This window comes from Oryx dammah, unplaced genomic scaffold (genome assembly GCF_014754425.2).
Source record: "Oryx dammah isolate SB20612 unplaced genomic scaffold, SCBI_Odam_1.1 HiC_scaffold_22, whole genome shotgun sequence".
Lineage (NCBI taxonomy): Eukaryota > Metazoa > Chordata > Mammalia > Artiodactyla > Bovidae > Oryx > Oryx dammah.
In genome coordinates this window covers 38053254-38071727 of record NW_024070206.1, presented here as the reverse complement: position 1 = coordinate 38071727, position 18474 = coordinate 38053254, and the positions used below count along the sequence as shown (strand labels likewise).

Here is an 18474-nt window from a genome sequence, read left to right as displayed (position 1 = left end):
ATCAAACTCATGTCTTCTGCATCTATTGCATTGGCAGGAGGATTCTTTACCAGGGAGCCACCTGGGAAGACTCTCAATAGCAGAATAGCTGTTATGAAAACTTACTTCTTTTTCATTGGTAACCCCAATTCTTAACCAAATAAAACTCAGAAATTCAGAGTTAGTCCTTTGTCAGGCATGCACTTTGATCATCCAGAGACAATAGTTAAAAGATTAAACAATTGTATAAAATTAGGAACTCTCCAGGCAAAGCTATAAATAATTCTCACAATAAGAAGTCTTTACCCAGAACTCAACTCTGATGAATAATAGTTAAAAGAATTTCTGAATTCCAGGCTTCAGAAAGAGGGCCAACATTTAAAAATATGAAGCAGGTACACCAATATTTTAGTGATATAACCTACAGGCCTTCTATAGACCAAAGGTTTCTGTGATATGTGCTTTCCTGTCTGTAAACGAAAGCATGCATAAAAATCTACCGTAACTATTTATACCAAAAGCCAAGTCAAAGATCTCCCACCAGATTTACTGTACTCAAGTAATTAAGATATAATTAAAATATCTGCAACACAATTTACTCTAAATACATTCTTGGGGCAATTGCTTTAATATTCTACTTGATGTATTACCTACCTTAAAATTAGCCAAGTTTTCCAATTTTCCATCCAACCCTCCCTTCTGGTCCTGTCTTAAACTATGTGCCAGAGGATTGAAGGCCATATTTATCAGGGCACAAAGCAAACAGAACTGGTTTCAATCAGCCCATATTTGTTGATATGAAGTATAGGCTGAGTCTCTTTAAGGAGGCAATGGAACATTAAAACTTACCTTTGCCAACAAAAGATTCTTTATGAAATCAGATAGTCCCTATTTGCTTTTTAGCCTTTCTCAGTCCTGACTTTACCAGCTGAGTTTTGCATACAACCAGGCTGCAAGCTCATTATACCATAATGCCACCTTTAGAAGTCAGAATGAAGAAAAATTATTAGTTCCAATATGATCAAAATATCTATCCCTTTGAAAGAAATACAAATAAGAGTTACCTATTAACCAACTCAAAATTAGTGCTTTTATGAAGTCTCAGTTAGGTTTTCCTCATAAGTTGTGATTTGGCATTATTGAATTATGCCTGAATATAAATTAGGCCAGATGTTTTTCTCTAGATTCACTCAACTATGGGCAGTAGATATTAGGCTCAAAAAGAATCAAATTCTCCCTGAGGAAACGATCTGTAGGAAAAGTTTTGAGAGTTCTGCTAACTACCTTGACATTCAAGTTTTAAGCACTAACTACACCTGCTATTAGATATAGAGAACCGACAGAAGAACAAACTCTGGAATATCCTAGCCACCTGGCGCAAAGGGAAGATAAACACAAAATGCATCCTCTCCGTATTACTGGGAAATCATATAAGAAGATGAAAGTCTACTTTGTAACCCTAACAATTCAGTCATGGCCTTGCCTATAAAAATTAAAATGGAGTAGCTACACTTCCATATAAAGGCCAAGACATTTTGAAGATAAGGAATTCATTGTGAAAATCAATGTCTCCTACAGATAAATTATGCCATAATGAAAAATGTAATTTAATATGTAAGGGACTGTGCATGAACAACTCCACTGCTATTTGGTAGAAACATCTAGAAAATCTGGTTTGGAGTTTTTGCTTCCAAGCATGGAATAGTCAGGGCTGCACACTGGCAAGTTGAAGGGCTGAACAAACATTGTTCGTCTGGTTTAAGATGCATATGGTCAACACATTCCTTGGGTATGAAAATCTGCAGGCTTTCAAGACAAGTTTTCTTCATTTTCTCCCCCTTTTCCTACATGAAAAGGTAGGGCTCAATGGGGAGTCTGTCAGCTGTCAGGAGTTTCTGTGTGCTGTATCTAGAAAGAGTAAAAACTGGTGGGAAACGGCCGGAGGGTGACCGAGCCCTCAATGGACGGGAAATGGAGACAGGACGCTCCGAGACAGACTGGGAAATATAATCCCTGAGTGGGGGCACTCCTTTCCACCAGCTCTCCTCTAGGCCAAAAGAGACAGAGAGAAAGAGAAAGAAGGAGGTGTTATTGCAGTGTCTGCTTTCCTCTTCTCAATGGTGTGGAAATCTGGTCATACACTTTGCAATGTGAAACACACTTTGTCTGGACTTGGGAACCTGAACTTGTTGAAAATGTCCAGGGGCCCTTTTTCTATCTCTGCAACTATCTTGGAACTCAATTCCTTGTTAACAGTAATTGTTTCACTCTCTCTGGTTAGGAATCAGTCCTCTTGAGTAGACAGATGGAAGGAAAAGCATTTTTTTTTTATCAAGAAAAAGCATAAACAGAATTATCTTAGGAGAGAATAGAAACAAATTTTCCTTGCAATGAAAATCCTCTACTGGTTTCTGGTTTGACAAATATCAAAGATATTTTTTACAAGAGAGGGTGATTTTACAAAGCAATTTAATGTAATGAAGAAGAAAACAGGGACTTAACCTTGTTTGCTTTACTTACCTCTTAAGCATGTAATTAAGCATTTACTGTCTCATAAACAAAGGGAAAGGGTGGCCTGGAACAAAAACATCCCGTGTTGCTATCAGAACTGTATCTGTCAGGAGGCAGGGATACAAAACAGTAAAAACCAACCCCCAAATCTCGGTGGATTAAAACAAATGCTGATTCCTCACTCGCATCTGTATGTTCAAGCTAGAAGCAGGGTGACTGAAATTTCATCTTGTTACCAGCTTCTGTGATTAACACATCCAAGAAAGAAAAAAGCTGAATCAAACCCTGGCTAGAGGGAACAAGACCATGCACCTGGTAACACCTACTTCAAGGGGCAATAAGTGCCACCCTGTGCCAACCTACTGCCTATAACGAAAGAGCCAGTCAACCATTCATCAAAATTGAAGGAAGAAATTTAAAAATATAATTAGTAGAAAACTATCTTTTCATCTCTTTGAGTCTCTCCGACCCAACTGAAAACACAGCTGATCCTTGAGCCACACTGGTTGTAACTGCACAGGTCCACTTACAGGCAGATGTTTCAACAATAAGTACTACACGATCCATAGCTGGCGGAATCCATTGATATGGAACTGCAGATGAAGAGGAACTGAGGGTAGGGGGCACCAACTCTAAGTTATACAGGTTTCTGAATGTGCAGATGGTCAGTGCCCCTAACCTCTGTGGTGTTCAAGGATCAAGTGCTTATTCAAAACACACAGCAAAAAAAATTAAAACAAAACACTAAGTTTTATCAAAGTCTTACTATTGTTCCTTCATCATTCATCTTTCTGGATGATGCCTTTAATGTGCTTAAAGTTGCTTCTTTCTGAAAAGCTGCCTATGGCTATCATCTACACCAGGAAAATAAGAAACAATTCATGAAAAGAATGGACTGGGGAAACTAGACAAATTTTTAAAGGGCCTCCTTCTCCACTGAAGCTTTTAATGAATGAAAATAACTTTATGAATCTTGCATTCTCTACCAATAAGCTCAACTCACTTAACAGTGAGTTCTGGAACAAGGAAAACTAAAACAGTCATTAGGAGACTAAAAGGTAATGCAATATCTGTATTTGCTCATTGATTTTTGTTTTTCCTACTGACAGTCCTTCGATTCCCATTTAATTACTGGTACTTGGTTCATGAAGATGGCATTAGCTAAAAGTGATAAAAACAGATATCTAAAAATTGGAGGAAGGATGAGAACAGGAGTCAGATAGTATTTTTGTCTACGCTTAATAGTGTTTTATTTTTACTTTTATCATTTCCTTGTTAAAGATCCTTTGGGCTAAGTCTGTATTCACAGTAGCATCTCTGCCTAGAACAGACTGTGGATAAACATCAAAAAGCTCAGTGCCATCAACCTTCATCCAGACTGAGAAGGTACGGTTAAATTTCCACAGGGCTGAGAGAAAGAAAAATGGAGAAGGAGAAGAAATTTTCTAAGCACAACTTTTGTTTCACTTAAGCTCTAGAAGAGAAACGCCGTTAAATGAATAAATAAGAAGTGACAGCCATAAGATTGTGATGGCCACTGAACTGTACATAAAACAGGGAGTCACCATCTTAGGCTGATCTCATCTCAATATTCAGAGAAATGAGTGAGGGTTTACGCTAGGGAGAAGAAAAGTTTGCTCTCTTTCATTAAACCAACATTCTCTTAGGGTCACAATTGATCCTCTGAAAAAATCTTGGCATTTAGTCAGTGAATGAAAGTATTTACTTGCATCCAGAAAGAACCTGGAAGCCTCATCCAGAATTATATACTTCGTGAATTCAGGTCATGAATGGTGCTAAACTATAAATATTATATAAAGACCATTCATATAGAGTGCTATTTAAAGAAACTGGTCTGTGAGGAAAAACAGAACAGAAACCATCCATTGTAATATCTAGTCTCTAAATCAGGAAAGTAAGTTCCAGAGGAAATGCTCCAAAGAAATGTTTAGAATTTTTGCAATGGCTGTCTTGGCTTTTTAACATCTTGAAAATGTGAAACAAATAATCATAAAACTAATACCAGGAAGAAGGAATAAAAAAGTATCTAACTTTAATATGCTTAATGTCTAGAACTCTGAGCATGGCCAGACATGGGTTTTAATTACTGCTCTACTACTGACTGGGTTTCCCTGATAGCTCAGTTGGTAAAGAATCAGCCTGCAATGTGTGAGACCTGGGTTTGATCCCTGGGTTGGGAAGATCCCCTGGAGAAGGGAAAGGCTACCCACTCCAGTATTCTGGCCTGGAGAATTCCATGGACTGTATTGTCCATGGGGCCACAAAGAGTCGCACACGACTGAGTGACTTTCACTTTCTTCTACTGATGAGCTTAGCAAGCTAATTTGCCCTCTCTGAAAGCACAGGGAATGGCATGTATAATTTGTTTTTCTGGCATACTTTCTATCTCCTTTTTATTGGTGCTTTTGCATAATTTTCTTCTGCTCCAAGTCATTGCTGCATGGTAATCCATCACGCTACCTGATCCTGGCCACTGCTGTTGGTGAGAGATGAGTAAAACAGTCAAGTAGGACAAAATAAAGACTACCCTGAGAGGGCATTTAAAATAACAGCAATAATAAAAAAGAGGAGGAGCAGGGAAAGTGGTTCTTTTTATGCTTGGAGGATACAGGTCTGGGGTGCCAATGAGCATCTTATCTTGACCAAGACTTCTACCAGATCCTGGCTGCAGTATTAAGCCAAGGAGAAACAAAGATAAAAGATGGAGAGAAAGCAAATGTTTTAATGACAGTCTCTATATCTCTATACCCACTTACAATTGACTGACTTCTACCCTTGGATTTCTCAGTTAAGTGGGACTTTTTGCTTAAACTAGTTTTCACTAAATTTATTTCACTTGCAACTGAGAGAAACTAAACTGGCACTCTAAATCTCAATTTCTTCATTTAAAAAAGATGGACTATGCTATAGGTTTGCACTATAGGTTTGCACTTAGTCTCCTAGGTTTGCACTTAGGATTAAACAATATAATGTATATAAAAAAATTAGTGTACTATCAGGCATATAAGTACCCAATGAGCATTATTAAAAAAAACTCTTCTTAGCCATTTTTAGTCATTACTTTAGCAATAATGATTTTACTTACTAGTTACTTTGTAATAGTAATATTTTATGATATCTGATATATAAAGTCTGTTCCATCATTATATCAGATTTCTACACTCTCAAAAGGAAACTGTGACATCAAGTTGTAAATATTTTGCACGCATGCTCAGTCACTAAGTCATGTCCAACTCTTCAACTCTTCACAACCCCTAAACTGTAGCCTACCAGGCGTCTCTGTCCATGGAATTACTCATGCAAAAATACTGAAGTGGGTTGCTGTTTCCTTCTCCAGGGAATCTTGCTGACCCGGGGAATGAACCCATACGTCCTGCATTGGCAGATGAATTTTTTACCACTTTACTACATGAACCACCAGGGAACTCCTTATAAATGTTTTACTTACGCGTATAAAGGAGATTATTTACTTTGTAAACATTTCCAATCTGTGTTGTAATAAATATACTATATAATTCTCCTCTTGGTTTGTAAGTCACAGAAGCCTTTATAAAGTAAGATACGTCATTGTATCTTACTAAAATCAAACATAAAAGATTACTTTTATGTTACTGAATTTCTACTACACTTTGCAACTTAAAATTTACAGAAAAGTATCTCTTGGGCTTCAAGGATTTTTTTGGGTTTTTTTTTAATGTTAATTTCCCAGAGGTCAAGTTCCATATGTTATTGTATTCACAGGGTACATAACATATTAATGGCAGGAATTGAATATTTTTTCATTGCCATTAACTTCAACAAATTATCCCAAAATAATAAAAGAGGCTAGTGAATTGACAGTACACACAGATTTTTCAAAACCTATCAGTTGTCCAACTGAGTCTCAGAAAATCAGATCCCTTCTCCAGGCTGTACAATGACAATTCAGCAATAACATAGAAATAAATCAAGAAGACATAAGTTTCATAGTTCTATAGATCTTCTGAAAACTTAAAAAAAATAGCTATAAGAGCTCCTCTGAAAAATCTTCTTTGACTCATTCACTTTATTCAACTATAATCAGCACCCTCTTAACCTGATATAGTGCATCAGGTACTCAGGAAACAATTATAAATAAGAAAGTAAGCAAGCAATTATAACAGCCCCAACTATGAAGTGCTTTGGGGACATACAAAAACTTCTTAAAGGAAATTGAACTCTGAAGGAAGTGTTAAGAATTTACCAGATGAAAATGAATAGAAGGGGAGGGAGGGAAGATTTACAAAGAGAAGGAATAGAAGGGGAGGGAGGGAAGATTTACAAAGAGAAGGAACATGTACAAAGTTGAGACAAAATATGGGGCAGTATGATAAGTTCAAAGATCTAACAGTACTTTTATATTAAGGTGTTTAAAATGCCAATGGGGAGAGAATCAAGCAATGAAACTGGAGATGTATGCAAAGGACAAACCTGAAGGATCCTGAAACAAGGGGCATGATGCTCTTAGAATCATGGGAAGCTACTGAAAGGTATTGGAAAAAGAGATATTTTCTGCATTCCCCATTAGCAGCTCCAGATTCACTTTTTACTCTTCTCTACTCAGCTTCATGCCAGTAGGTTGACAACCATGAATTTCCTCAATGGAAGTCCTTTGTCTTCTGACTTATACATGGATTCAGCCTTAGGAGGCACCAACTGGAGATCAGAAGATGGAAGGAGAGTGGAGTCAGAATGACAATGAGCATGCTTCTCCCCCTTGCAGGGGTGATGGCGCTGGCTATGTTTTACTTCTGATCCTTCTATAATCAGAGCCCACATCTCTGTAGTAACTGCTCTCTAGTCTCCTTGGCCCTTCAAGTCTAGGAATAGTAATATCCTTCTGCTGGTAATATCCCTGATTTGTCTATCTCTTGTTCTTTTCTTTTATTGTGCCCTAACTTTCTTTAATCACCCATTATAAGATAATGCCATCTGTTTCCTATAGCAACTTAGTCAGGCTCAAGGGGATAACATGAGCCAGTTCTACCTTTAAAGAAGCAGCTGTGGATGTAATAAGGAGAATAAGTCTGAGTGGAAGCAAGTCTGGAGTCAGTAAAACCACTTACAAGGTTGTTGTATCAACTTAATGAGAAGATGGGAACTACCAGGCAAAACATTAACTGGCACCTTCTAATGTCAGACACTGTACTTAAGTACCTTATGCACGTTATCTTATTTAAATATTCCAACCACTCTGTAATGCCATTATTCCCTTTAATAGACAATTGAACTAAAATTGAGAGATGTTAAATAATTTGCCCAAGGTCAAACACATAGTAAGTGGCAGAAATGAGCCTCAAACATAAATCTGCCTGACTTTTAGGCCTGTCATTAATCTATATTCTTTCCCAAACCCATACACTGCCTGAGTCAAGATAAATTACAGTGGAAATGGATACGTGTAGCATGTAAAGACAAGGATTTGAAAATTTGAAGAAAAGGAAATAAAACTGGCATAACTCAGTGATTACTGAATAAAAAGAAAAAAAATACAAAAGGGCATTAATGCTGACAAGAAGGTTTCTGGTTTGAGGAACTACAGAGAGGGTGATGGCTTTCACTGAGAGAAGAAAAACGGGGAGCAGAATTGCTGAGAGCAGGTGATGGAAAGAGGTGGGGCACTCAGTTTTAATCTTCAGTTGGCTTTATTGCCACTATGAATATATAAACATAGATGCTTCCACTACAGTGGTGAAGAGGCCACATACACCTTCTCATCAGTCTTCAGCAGCTAAGGTATAGACTTGGGAACTAGAGTCTGACAGTTAGATGCATCTGCCTGTGAATTTGAATCTTGAGTCTTGGATGCAAAGACAGAGGAGACCAGAATACATTCAATGAAACAGCAGAGTCCAATGTCAGCACTAAGTCACAGAGGTGACCATTATTGTGCTTGTGGTGTCCACAGCCACAGTCCAAGTATACTGATCTCGCAGCACGACTGTGTGTATTTCTGCTGCTCATCCTCTATTGATCTCTGCCGATTTTTCCAACCTTCTTTTTTTTTAAGAAGACGGTGATGACTTCCTGATGACTATATAAACTACTTTATGGTCTCCAAAAAAATCTCAATTTTCTATACTTAAGTTAGCAAGAAGTGGTGTCTGTTGCTTGCCATCCACAATTCTGACCAGCCAAGCCAGCATAGTCACTGCTGTATCCTGTTCCATATTAGGGAAGTCCTCTCCACACTGTATTTAAATCACTGCTAACCCATAAACTAAACCATTAGATGCTGTGGGAACACTTGGAAGACTTCAAAGAATTCATGGCCTGCTGGGGACACAAGACAATATAAGTTCTATACCAAAACATGATTAAAATTTTAAAGTATAAAAAGGCAACAATTAAGTTTACTCTTTAAGAAAAGTATGGAAAGGAAATGGCAACTATTTCCACTATTCTTACTGGCAAATGCCATGGACAGAGGAGCCTGGCTGGCAATAGTCCACGGGATCACAGAGTCAGACACAACTGAGCAACTAAACACACACACTAAAAAGTAAACTCTAGATACCAAGCATAATAACGGAAAGACAAACATTTAAGACAAAGCATTAAAACTTCATAACTTCAGGATAAAGAGAACATGTAAACACTCTCAGATACAAAAGGCATATTACTTCTTTAAAAAGTAACAATGAAACTCATCACAGACAAGATATTACAACCACTGATGCAAAAACATAAGGAAGAAACATCTCCAATGCACTAGGGATAAAGCAACTGTCAACTAACACTTTTATAACTAGTTAAATTATCACTTAAAGGTGACAGCAACATAAAATATCTTAATTTTTTCCAAGTCTTTCCATTTATTTTCTAATGGAAGATGAGCTGAACTTTGTGAGAATAAAAATCTTTTTGAATTATAATCCACACATTTAATGGATAATACTTCCTAAAAGCCAAGGTTGATCACTTTTGTACACCTGACCTTTTCTTTTTTTTTTTGGTACACCCAATCTTGACTACATTAAGATTAAAATTATGAAAACAGGGGGGATTGGGGGAAAGGGTATGGATGATTAGGAAGGATTGGACTTTTTCTTAGGTCCAATAGGAAGGAAGGACTTTTTCTTAATTCTTATAACTTCATATGAGTCTGGAACTAACTTAAAACACAAAAGCTTAATAATCAAAATTTTAAGGTGTGGACAGTTTTTAAGGGGTAGACAAACAAAAACATGTCAGAAATGCAAAGCCTGTGAACCCAGAGACCCTCAATTAATTTTTTTAAAAAGCTGTTAAAGGAGGCAATTTAGAATGAATGCAATATGAGAAATAAAGTTGAGCATGGAAGTTAATAAAATGTTATTAATTTATGTCATATTAAAAATAACTGCTGTTTTTAAAAGAATTAAAATAAATGTAAGGCTGCAGAAATTACTACATGATGGGAAGGTTGGTGTGATGTATAACGGATAGAACATGTTAAATTCTTGATACTATTAGGGAGAACAATCATATATCACTTTTAAAAAAGGATTTCTAAGGTTAAAATGAGTTTCCCGTGACCTGCCGAACTTCAACTTAAAGGTAATCCCAAAACTATAAGTAGAGGAATGATTCAGTAAGATCAAATCTGTTTGAGAAAGATTAATACATCTTCACTAAGTAAAATTTGGAAAACAAATTAGGTTCAGAATTAGTTGGAAGGTCAGCACTCTGTAAAAACACAGAGAATGAAAAGAGGAGGAGCTAAATGTGAGCTATAGTTAGAATTTCCACCCTTCACAGATATTATTTATGCTCATACATGTAAGTGCCCTCCAGACAGGAATGATATCCTTTCCTGTTGCGGACCCAATGCATTGCACATTTGTGGGAGGTCGCCAATGAATATTTAACTGAACTGGATGAATGTCATTTGGAATATCCATAGCGCAAGGAGATAAACAATAAAAATTGTTAGTATAAATCCAAATTTAAAGAAAAAACCAAAGCTAGAGTCTTGTCCTGGGATACCTGCCACTGAAGTGGGTGAGACTGCTCAAAGAGAGGGAGAAAACTGAGAATAAAAAGGAGGGAGACCTAATTCTGAGATATAGCAACATGAAGAGGGAAACAGAGAGGAGACCCTACAGCAAGCAGGAAAGAGCAATAGTGATGCAAAGAAAACAAGTAAAATATCAAAGTTTAATTCAGAATGTTTAATTGAATTTCCAGAATTGACTCAAAAGAGATTAAGAGGACCAAAGTAGACTAAACAGGGACTTCAGGAATGACGATTTCTGATTGTGAGATTTTGAAGATATGACAACACATATTTTAAAGCAAGGAGATTTTCTTACAAACAATTTTTCAAATAGTGAGTGTCTGTTGTGTGTGCATGGGAAGGAGGGGGAGAGAGGGGAGGGTGGAGGCGGGGAACACAGAGTCCTGATGGTCCAGACATGGACTTAGTTCTGCAACCATGTCAACAAGGTTTCTATATACACACAAACTACATGTGTAGTCATTTATTCCGGACATTAAAAAAAAAAAATTAAGAAAAACCAATAGCCTCCCTATATATCATGTCTTCTTCATGACTAAGCTGGAAAACAAGCCCAAAGACCCAATTTCAATTTCTAATTTCTTGAATTCATTAAAACAGGTTTCACTACATGAAAGTTAACAAAATCCTGAAAATACCATCTGTCCTCTGAATAAGATGAAGAGGGTCCCTCCCATTCCCTTCGTTAAGTCATAAATCAGACACTCAGAAATCAACTGTTGGATTAGTTAAAAAAAAAAAAAATTAGAACGCTTGCCAAAAAAAAAAAAAAGAATTTTGGAATTATTTTAAAAATCATTAAGTTTTTAATGGACTAATGTATGCTACAGATAAACTGATATAAACAACTGTATCATAAAGTCAATTATATATACATCTGTATACTTAGACAAAAATCTTACAAGTTCTAAGCTTGTCCATTAAGTATAAATTCCACTGCCTTGGAGAATTCCTCAGATTCTAAAAGATCCACCGAAGCTAAGGTCTTAGATGTCATTTAAGTTGTATATTGCAGCTATTAAAGTCAGTGTTCTGACAAGCCCTTTGGCTCTAACCCCAGGGCATGAATTTGCCCTAAAACTACACAAGAATGTGTCAGAGGGCTACATGTCAATCAACCAGGAGGAGTGCCTATTGCCAGTTTGGTGTTGTCAGTCGCTGACATGAAAACCAGCAACAGTTAATTGTTATCCGTTTCAAGTGGGACTAGGGAGGGAAGAGGAGAGATAGGTGTCTAAGTTCAGGCAGATAAAGCTGTTAATTGCTACCCTTTTATGTAGATTTGTTTAATAATGAAAACAATGCGGCTAATCATATAATGTTTCTATTTCTTCCCCAAGGGCTCTTCAGGGAAAGTTTCAGCCAGGGGTAGATTTCCACAGCTACCAACTGTGCAGGAACAAAGGCAGAACAATCAAGGCTCTCAGTGCTGGCAAATAGCGGGAAGTCCTTCTCTACAGACGCCCCTCCTTCTAGTCCCACCAGGAAGGAGCCAGGATCTGCTCCAGAGTACCTCAGGGGTGGGGGAGAGTGTATTTTAAATTATGAATTAACAACAGCAGCAGCAGCCATGCAAAGTTTTGATGCTTAAAAAAATGAGGGGAGAAGGAAATGAAAGACAGGCAATCTGAAAGATGGTCAGTAAGTCTGATGGACACTGGCATCCTCCCTATGCCTCCATGGAACGAATCAGTTAATCAGTTAAAATGCTTGTGTTATTTTTAAAATATCAGACAGCACATAATTTTTCAAAGGACTCAGGCCAACCCTGCTCCTTACAAAGTGAAGATACTGGATACATCATTAAACCACACACCAGGAGAATGAGTTACTGAGTAAACCCCAGCTACTCACGGATCTCAAGGGAGTATATTCAGCAAATGAGTGCTCTGTATATGTTTTCTACAAATGCAATGTATAATACTTACTAATGTTTACTTTTCCTCATTTGGAAGGCTATGACACAGAACAAAGTTGTGTTTTCTTAAATAAAATATTTCTAACATCAATTTTGGTTTTAGATTCTCCAAGTAACCGAGTCCCCTCTCTATAAGGAATAGTCATTTGGGAGTATGTATGTACACCACGTGTTTCTGCTACCCCACTACCCCATCAGCCCCATGCTACAACTTACAATGTCCAGCTATCTTAAAATGACTTTTCAATCCCCTCCTCAATTGAGTCACAATCTTATTTTCAACTTTATTGCAGTGCAAGTTCCCCTCAAGTCTTCTGAGATTTCTAGACTGGCCTGTTCATTGTCCCCTGAATACTTCCTCTCACCTAACTCCACACCTTTGTCCATACAGTTCTCTCTTCCCAGAAAGTTTCTCTCATCACCTGTTTCATCTTACTCATATTTCAAGGACAAATCAAGCTTCTTCAGTCAACTTCTCCCTTCTGTAAATCTATAAACTAGCACCTCTTGATCATCCATGTGACGATGCCCAAGGATGGTGTCTGTCTGCTCAGCCACCCTCCAGCTTCGCTCATCTCCCCCACTGAACTCTACACTTCTTCAGAATATAAGTTTGGATTGCCCCTGGCATTTGACCCATATGCTATGTAGGAGCCCTCAGAATATTTAGGGACTAAACTTCACATTTCCAATGCATTTCAGTGACATGTTAAATGATTATATTATTAAAAATTAAGTTTAATTATTTTATCAGTTTGTTGTTCTGTGGTGAAATTCCTTTACAGGTATAACTCTACAAGTCTAAAAGCTACCGTATGCTCATCTGTGACCAAAGAATTTGTCAAAGAGAGAAAAACTTAAGAAAGAATTCTTAAAATTCTCTTTCATGTCAGCAGGAAATAAAAAATTAACAACCTATACACTGCCCCAAGTTCACATCCCTCATTATTTTTTTTTCCAACTTGAAACTCTTTTTTTCCTAGGGAGGCACAGAGCTTGCTAACTCCTTTCCATCTTTGAAATTGCAAAATGAAAATTTAGGTTCCATATCTGAAAGAAAGATGATGATACAGACATAAAGAAATGATGCTATGTGTGAATCACAGAAAACAGCTGAAGCAAGCCAACTGAAATGTAAGCTATTGAAAATAAAATTCCATTTGCCAAACACATCAGCCAGTCTCTTAAACCAGTAAGCACTCTCACAGTTATGCTCATGTACACCTTTGGGGCTTACCCCAAATCACAAGTCAAATGTTCGCTCTTACAAAGGCCTGGTCCTAACCTAAAATCTAAGCACCACTAACACAATGAGAAAATGCCAAAAGCAAGACCAATGCTCTCTGCTCTACCCTATGTTCATCACCCCTGAAAAATTACATTTATTTCTAAAACACAAAGACAAAAGGCAAGGCAACCAGTAAATGAACAATTATGAATTGTTTTCTAGTTTAACAGCTACCATTACCATTCAGCTTTATTTGATAAAAACCTCACAGTTTATTTAGAATATAATGCATTATGCAAAAGAATCTTCACTGTGCAAAAGATTCACACAGATTTCCTTTAATTAATAAACCCCTACTTAATTTTTAATACAGTATGATTTACAAAAGTTCAATTTACTTAAAACCTTCAGTAACTCTGCTAGGGCATAAAGGAATATGTGCCTGCTTTTTTCTCAACAATGAGGCAAATTTGCCATTAAAATTTTTTCCAAAGGTCACCTTGAACCCCACCCACCCACCCCCCCCCAAAAAAAACCCACCGATATTCATTATCTGTGCGAATGTATCTAAACCACAAGCAAATAAATCAGCCATGTTACCAAGCACAAAGCTATTGAAGATTGTTAAGATTTATTTTCAGGTGCCAGTTGAGACTAAACAAAGATTGTAAGGAACAAAACAAATAGAAGGAAACTCAGGGAACAAATTAATACATTGAACCATTATCTTAACAGCAGCATTCCCTATAGAACAAACTGATGAAACTATCAAAAAGCACTTCTCAAAGCAACAACAATTTTGCATGTCAAAAAAAAGAGAGAATTAACCTAGGCTAAATATATAAATAACAGTATGTTCTGTGTTAAGCCAGTAACAAAGAAACCCCTTAGTGCAGTAAAACAAAGTCCTGTCAAATCCCCATTTTTTACAAAGAAGCATGAAGATCCTTTCACAATGGTTTAAACTGTATTTATAGTAACAGAGTGAAGACTTGAGATAAAAGTCAAAAGGATTAAAGTCAAAGCCCCAGCTCGACATGAGTTATGGTTTTGATTTTTATTCTTATTGTGGGCTACAAATATTAAGACAGAAGACACTTCCATGTGACTGTGGGATCCTCTGAGACTCTACAACCTTAGACGAGCAGATAAAACAGATGAAAATGCATCTGGTTTGGGAGCAGACTCCATATTAAATGGTCCTGCGCTAAGTAACAACCACAACTGCAGAAGGCCGAGGGGGAGGGGGGAGAGGCTGAGGGCTGAAATTTCTGCAATTGATGCAGGGCAGAAAGAAAAAAAAGGGGGGGGGGCAAAGATGTCATATTACTATTTTAAAATGGCAGCCTGTTAATAATCACCACATTCCTGAAAATACAGGGGAATTATGCCCAGTCCTCCTTTCCTAAGATAAACAAGCCCACCATATCCAAACAGGACATACTTCTATGAGAAAATTGGTGGAGCTTGATAGCTACATCTCCATCTAAAACAAAATCCCTGGAGCTGCCACTCAGTTTACAGATTTGGATGCCGGATACTTTTCTTACAAAGAAAGAAAACCAAAATTCTGTTGTTGAAGGGAAGTTCTAAGTTACTCTGGAAAGAACTGCTCTTCCTTATACATTTTTCTTAAAAATGAATACCAAATTACACTTCAATGTAAGCTTTTGGTCTCAGTTCAAAAAATCTATTTTGCATTTCCTCTGCCCTGATACCCTTTCGTTCAAGATAACCACATGCAAACACACATACATACACACCAGTAGAATACATATATGTACATATATAGAGATATACACACATATGTATATAGACATATAAAAGTATACATGGCATATTTTTGAAGATTATTCTTAATGTTAATTTGGATACTTTCTCTTTAGTTCATATATTGCAAGAACCACATACCGAGCTGCATATTTTCTATCGATCTTTAGTTTTTAGTTTTAAAATCAGACATCTGGTTTAACATTTGATGGAGAAAAGGCTAAAAATTCTTTACCACCACCACAGCAAAATCAGCAGTGGCAGTGTGAAAATATAAAATAGGACTTCTATTACAGAAATGCACACGAAAAAAGGCATTTCTTTTTCATTGAGTATAATACTATCACTTTTTAAGAGTAAAAATGTTTTTCATGCTAGTTTGGAAAGAGAGTTTGTCTATATGCATTCACATAACCATAAAGAAAACATGAAAAATGGTCACTATTACCCAAGTGGGATCATTTCTCCTTTTTTACCAAACAAGTTAAGAATGATCATAAGTCACCATTATAAATGGCAAGTTTCTGAAAAAGATATTTACAGTAACAATTATTTGCTCCTTTATTCAGTATTTTATTTCAACTGTCAACATTTTGAATGCATACACATTTGTACAACTACCAGGGGAAAAATAACTTGAACCAAATTGAAAAATTACCATAACTACTAGTTCAATATGTCTGGTTAAAACAGAGACATCTGGTCTATCATTAATTCTTTTGTGTTCATGACTCCTAGTGTGTCTTTTCCCATCAATGAACTTTGCAAGAGGAAAATGAAACTTTTAACAAAAAAACATGTAACTCTGAAACCCATTTCGAGATTTATCACTATAAGACAATTAAATCAAATAAAGGGTAGTACTTTCAAGAATAGCAACATATACTGATTGAATACAAATGGTTAGCTTTAAATTCCATCAGAATACTGTTATTTATTATGAATTCTCTGCAGGCAGATATAGCTAATTCATGAACCATTATTTTAAAATATTTATAAATCAACTCATTGTTCACTTGTTTAAAATACATACACTGAAGCTCTATAGTAATACTTGACTGCCACTCCAAGGAACTGGAATAATACATTTTCAGAAGCGGTGCACAACCCCCCCCCCCCCAACACACAATTCTGAATTAATGGCTGAGCAAACAATAAATAACCTACTCTGCTCGAGCAAAAATCCAGTGATAACATCAATCTGGCATTTACTTAACACCGCTTACTTTTCACATATTCCTTACAAATAAGTTCAGTCTCCCAGATGCAGTTGATTAGAGAATGACTATTACCTGCCCATTCATCCACGGAGACTGAGTGGTTTAGCGATTAACAGGACCGCAGATAGAGAAAGAAATCATAGCATACACTATTACAAATTAAAAATGAATAAAGGGGCCCGGCCACTTCAGCTACCAATAACTAGACTGCAATTAAGAAGGACTTCTGTCACTTCTGCGCAGGGCAATAGGGCCAATTACCTAAAACCCTTTGCCAGAATCCAGAAACATACCAGCAAGGCCCTTCAACCAAACTCAGATAATTACTTTTGACAAATGTTCTCCTTGAACATGATGTAGTTACTCAAAAGCTTAAAAAAAGAAAAGAAAAGAAAGAAAAGACCACAGTTATAGTAAAACAATCTTTAAAAGTCAACCCAGTAACATATCCTGGGGTTTTCAGCGCCCCCCACCCCCACCCCCGCTGCATGCAGTCTGCTTTCTTTTGGTCAATTTATAACAGATAGTAAGTTGGTGAATAAATATTTAATTTATGCAACGGAAAGCCTGAAAGGCTAAGCTTCAAATGTAATGCCTTACATTCCCGTGAGACACACTGTACAGAAATATCCTTAAAAAAAAAAAAAAAACGTTTACAGCTGTCCGTTAAAAGAAGATGAAGAAAAAAAAAAGAGAAAAACCCACACGTACACATACATCAAACCAAAGACGCCGACGCCCCTCTGCCAACCAGCATTTCTATAGAGACATTCTTTCGCTGATTAAAACGTAAGCTCCGAAAGGTTAAAGAAAAGGAAAAGCAGCGAAGTAACACCGCCCAGGAAGCCAGCAGCGAAACACACCTAGCTGTACACCCGTCATAATCCCCCGCCACAAATGACAGACTCAACTTCACGAAACACACACACACACACCCGGACAAACATACTCACAAATGGCACACACGTGCACGGAATGTACACACAAACATCGGGCTGAGCACAATACCTACAAACACCAACGAACTTGAGCCACACAAAACCTGCACGTATCAGTGTGCATACATAATGCACACGACACGGCACACAGAGCCGCCACGACGGAGCCCACATGCAACACGCCCCACAAGTCCGGGTCGGACACACACCGGGCATGCACGTGTGAAATGCATGAACTCACAAACGTCGAAACCCACACAGACCGTGCACGGAGAGTTATCGATGGAATTCCGGGGGGTGGAGGGGCCGGGAGGGAGTGGTAATTGCCACACAAAGGTCTCCGGAGCGGCAGAGCGAAGCGGAGCGCGGCCGAGCGCTCGGAAATTCCCCGGCGGAGGAGGCACGGCCGAGCCCCGAGCGCGAAGTACCGGGAGAAGTGTCCCGGGCGGTCCCGGGCGCGGCGGGCGCCGGGCTCCCCGAGATAATCGCTGTGCCCCTCCGCGCGCGCACGCACACACACACACACACACACACTGGGGGCCCCGGGCGAGCCCACTCCCGCAGAATAACAAAGAGCGGGAGCCCGGCGAGCTGGCGGCGGCTCGGGCTGGAAGCGGCCGTCTCCGCCGGCGCGGGCCGGCGCGGGGCGGCGGGCGGGGGGCGGTACGTACCAGGCGGGCAGCCTCGGCCCAGGTGCGGTCCTTCTTCTTCCTCTTGTCTTTCATGTTTGCATCTCATTGATGGTTCTGCTGATGACGTGGGGGATTCCACGGGGTGCTCGGGGTTCGGGCGCCGAGACAATGACCCAGTGACCCGGTGACCCGCACTCGCTCCGCGGGGGGAGGCGCGCGGGCGGCGGGTGGGAGGGATGG

At 38.4% G+C, this 18474-nt stretch overlaps 1 protein-coding gene across 1 annotated transcript in view; it reads right to left on the bottom strand.

The window, feature by feature from the left end:
* Window positions 1–18358, bottom strand: part of ASXL3 (ASXL transcriptional regulator 3) — a 197340-nt gene extending 178982 nt beyond the window's left edge. The window contains exon 1 of the mRNA XM_040264812.1: window positions 18274–18358. Coding sequence (XP_040120746.1) covers window positions 18274–18327 — 54 coding nt within the window. The 5' untranslated portion in view covers window positions 18328–18358. The remainder of the gene's footprint in view (window positions 1–18273) is intronic.
* Window positions 18359–18474: the final 116 nt, after the last annotated feature.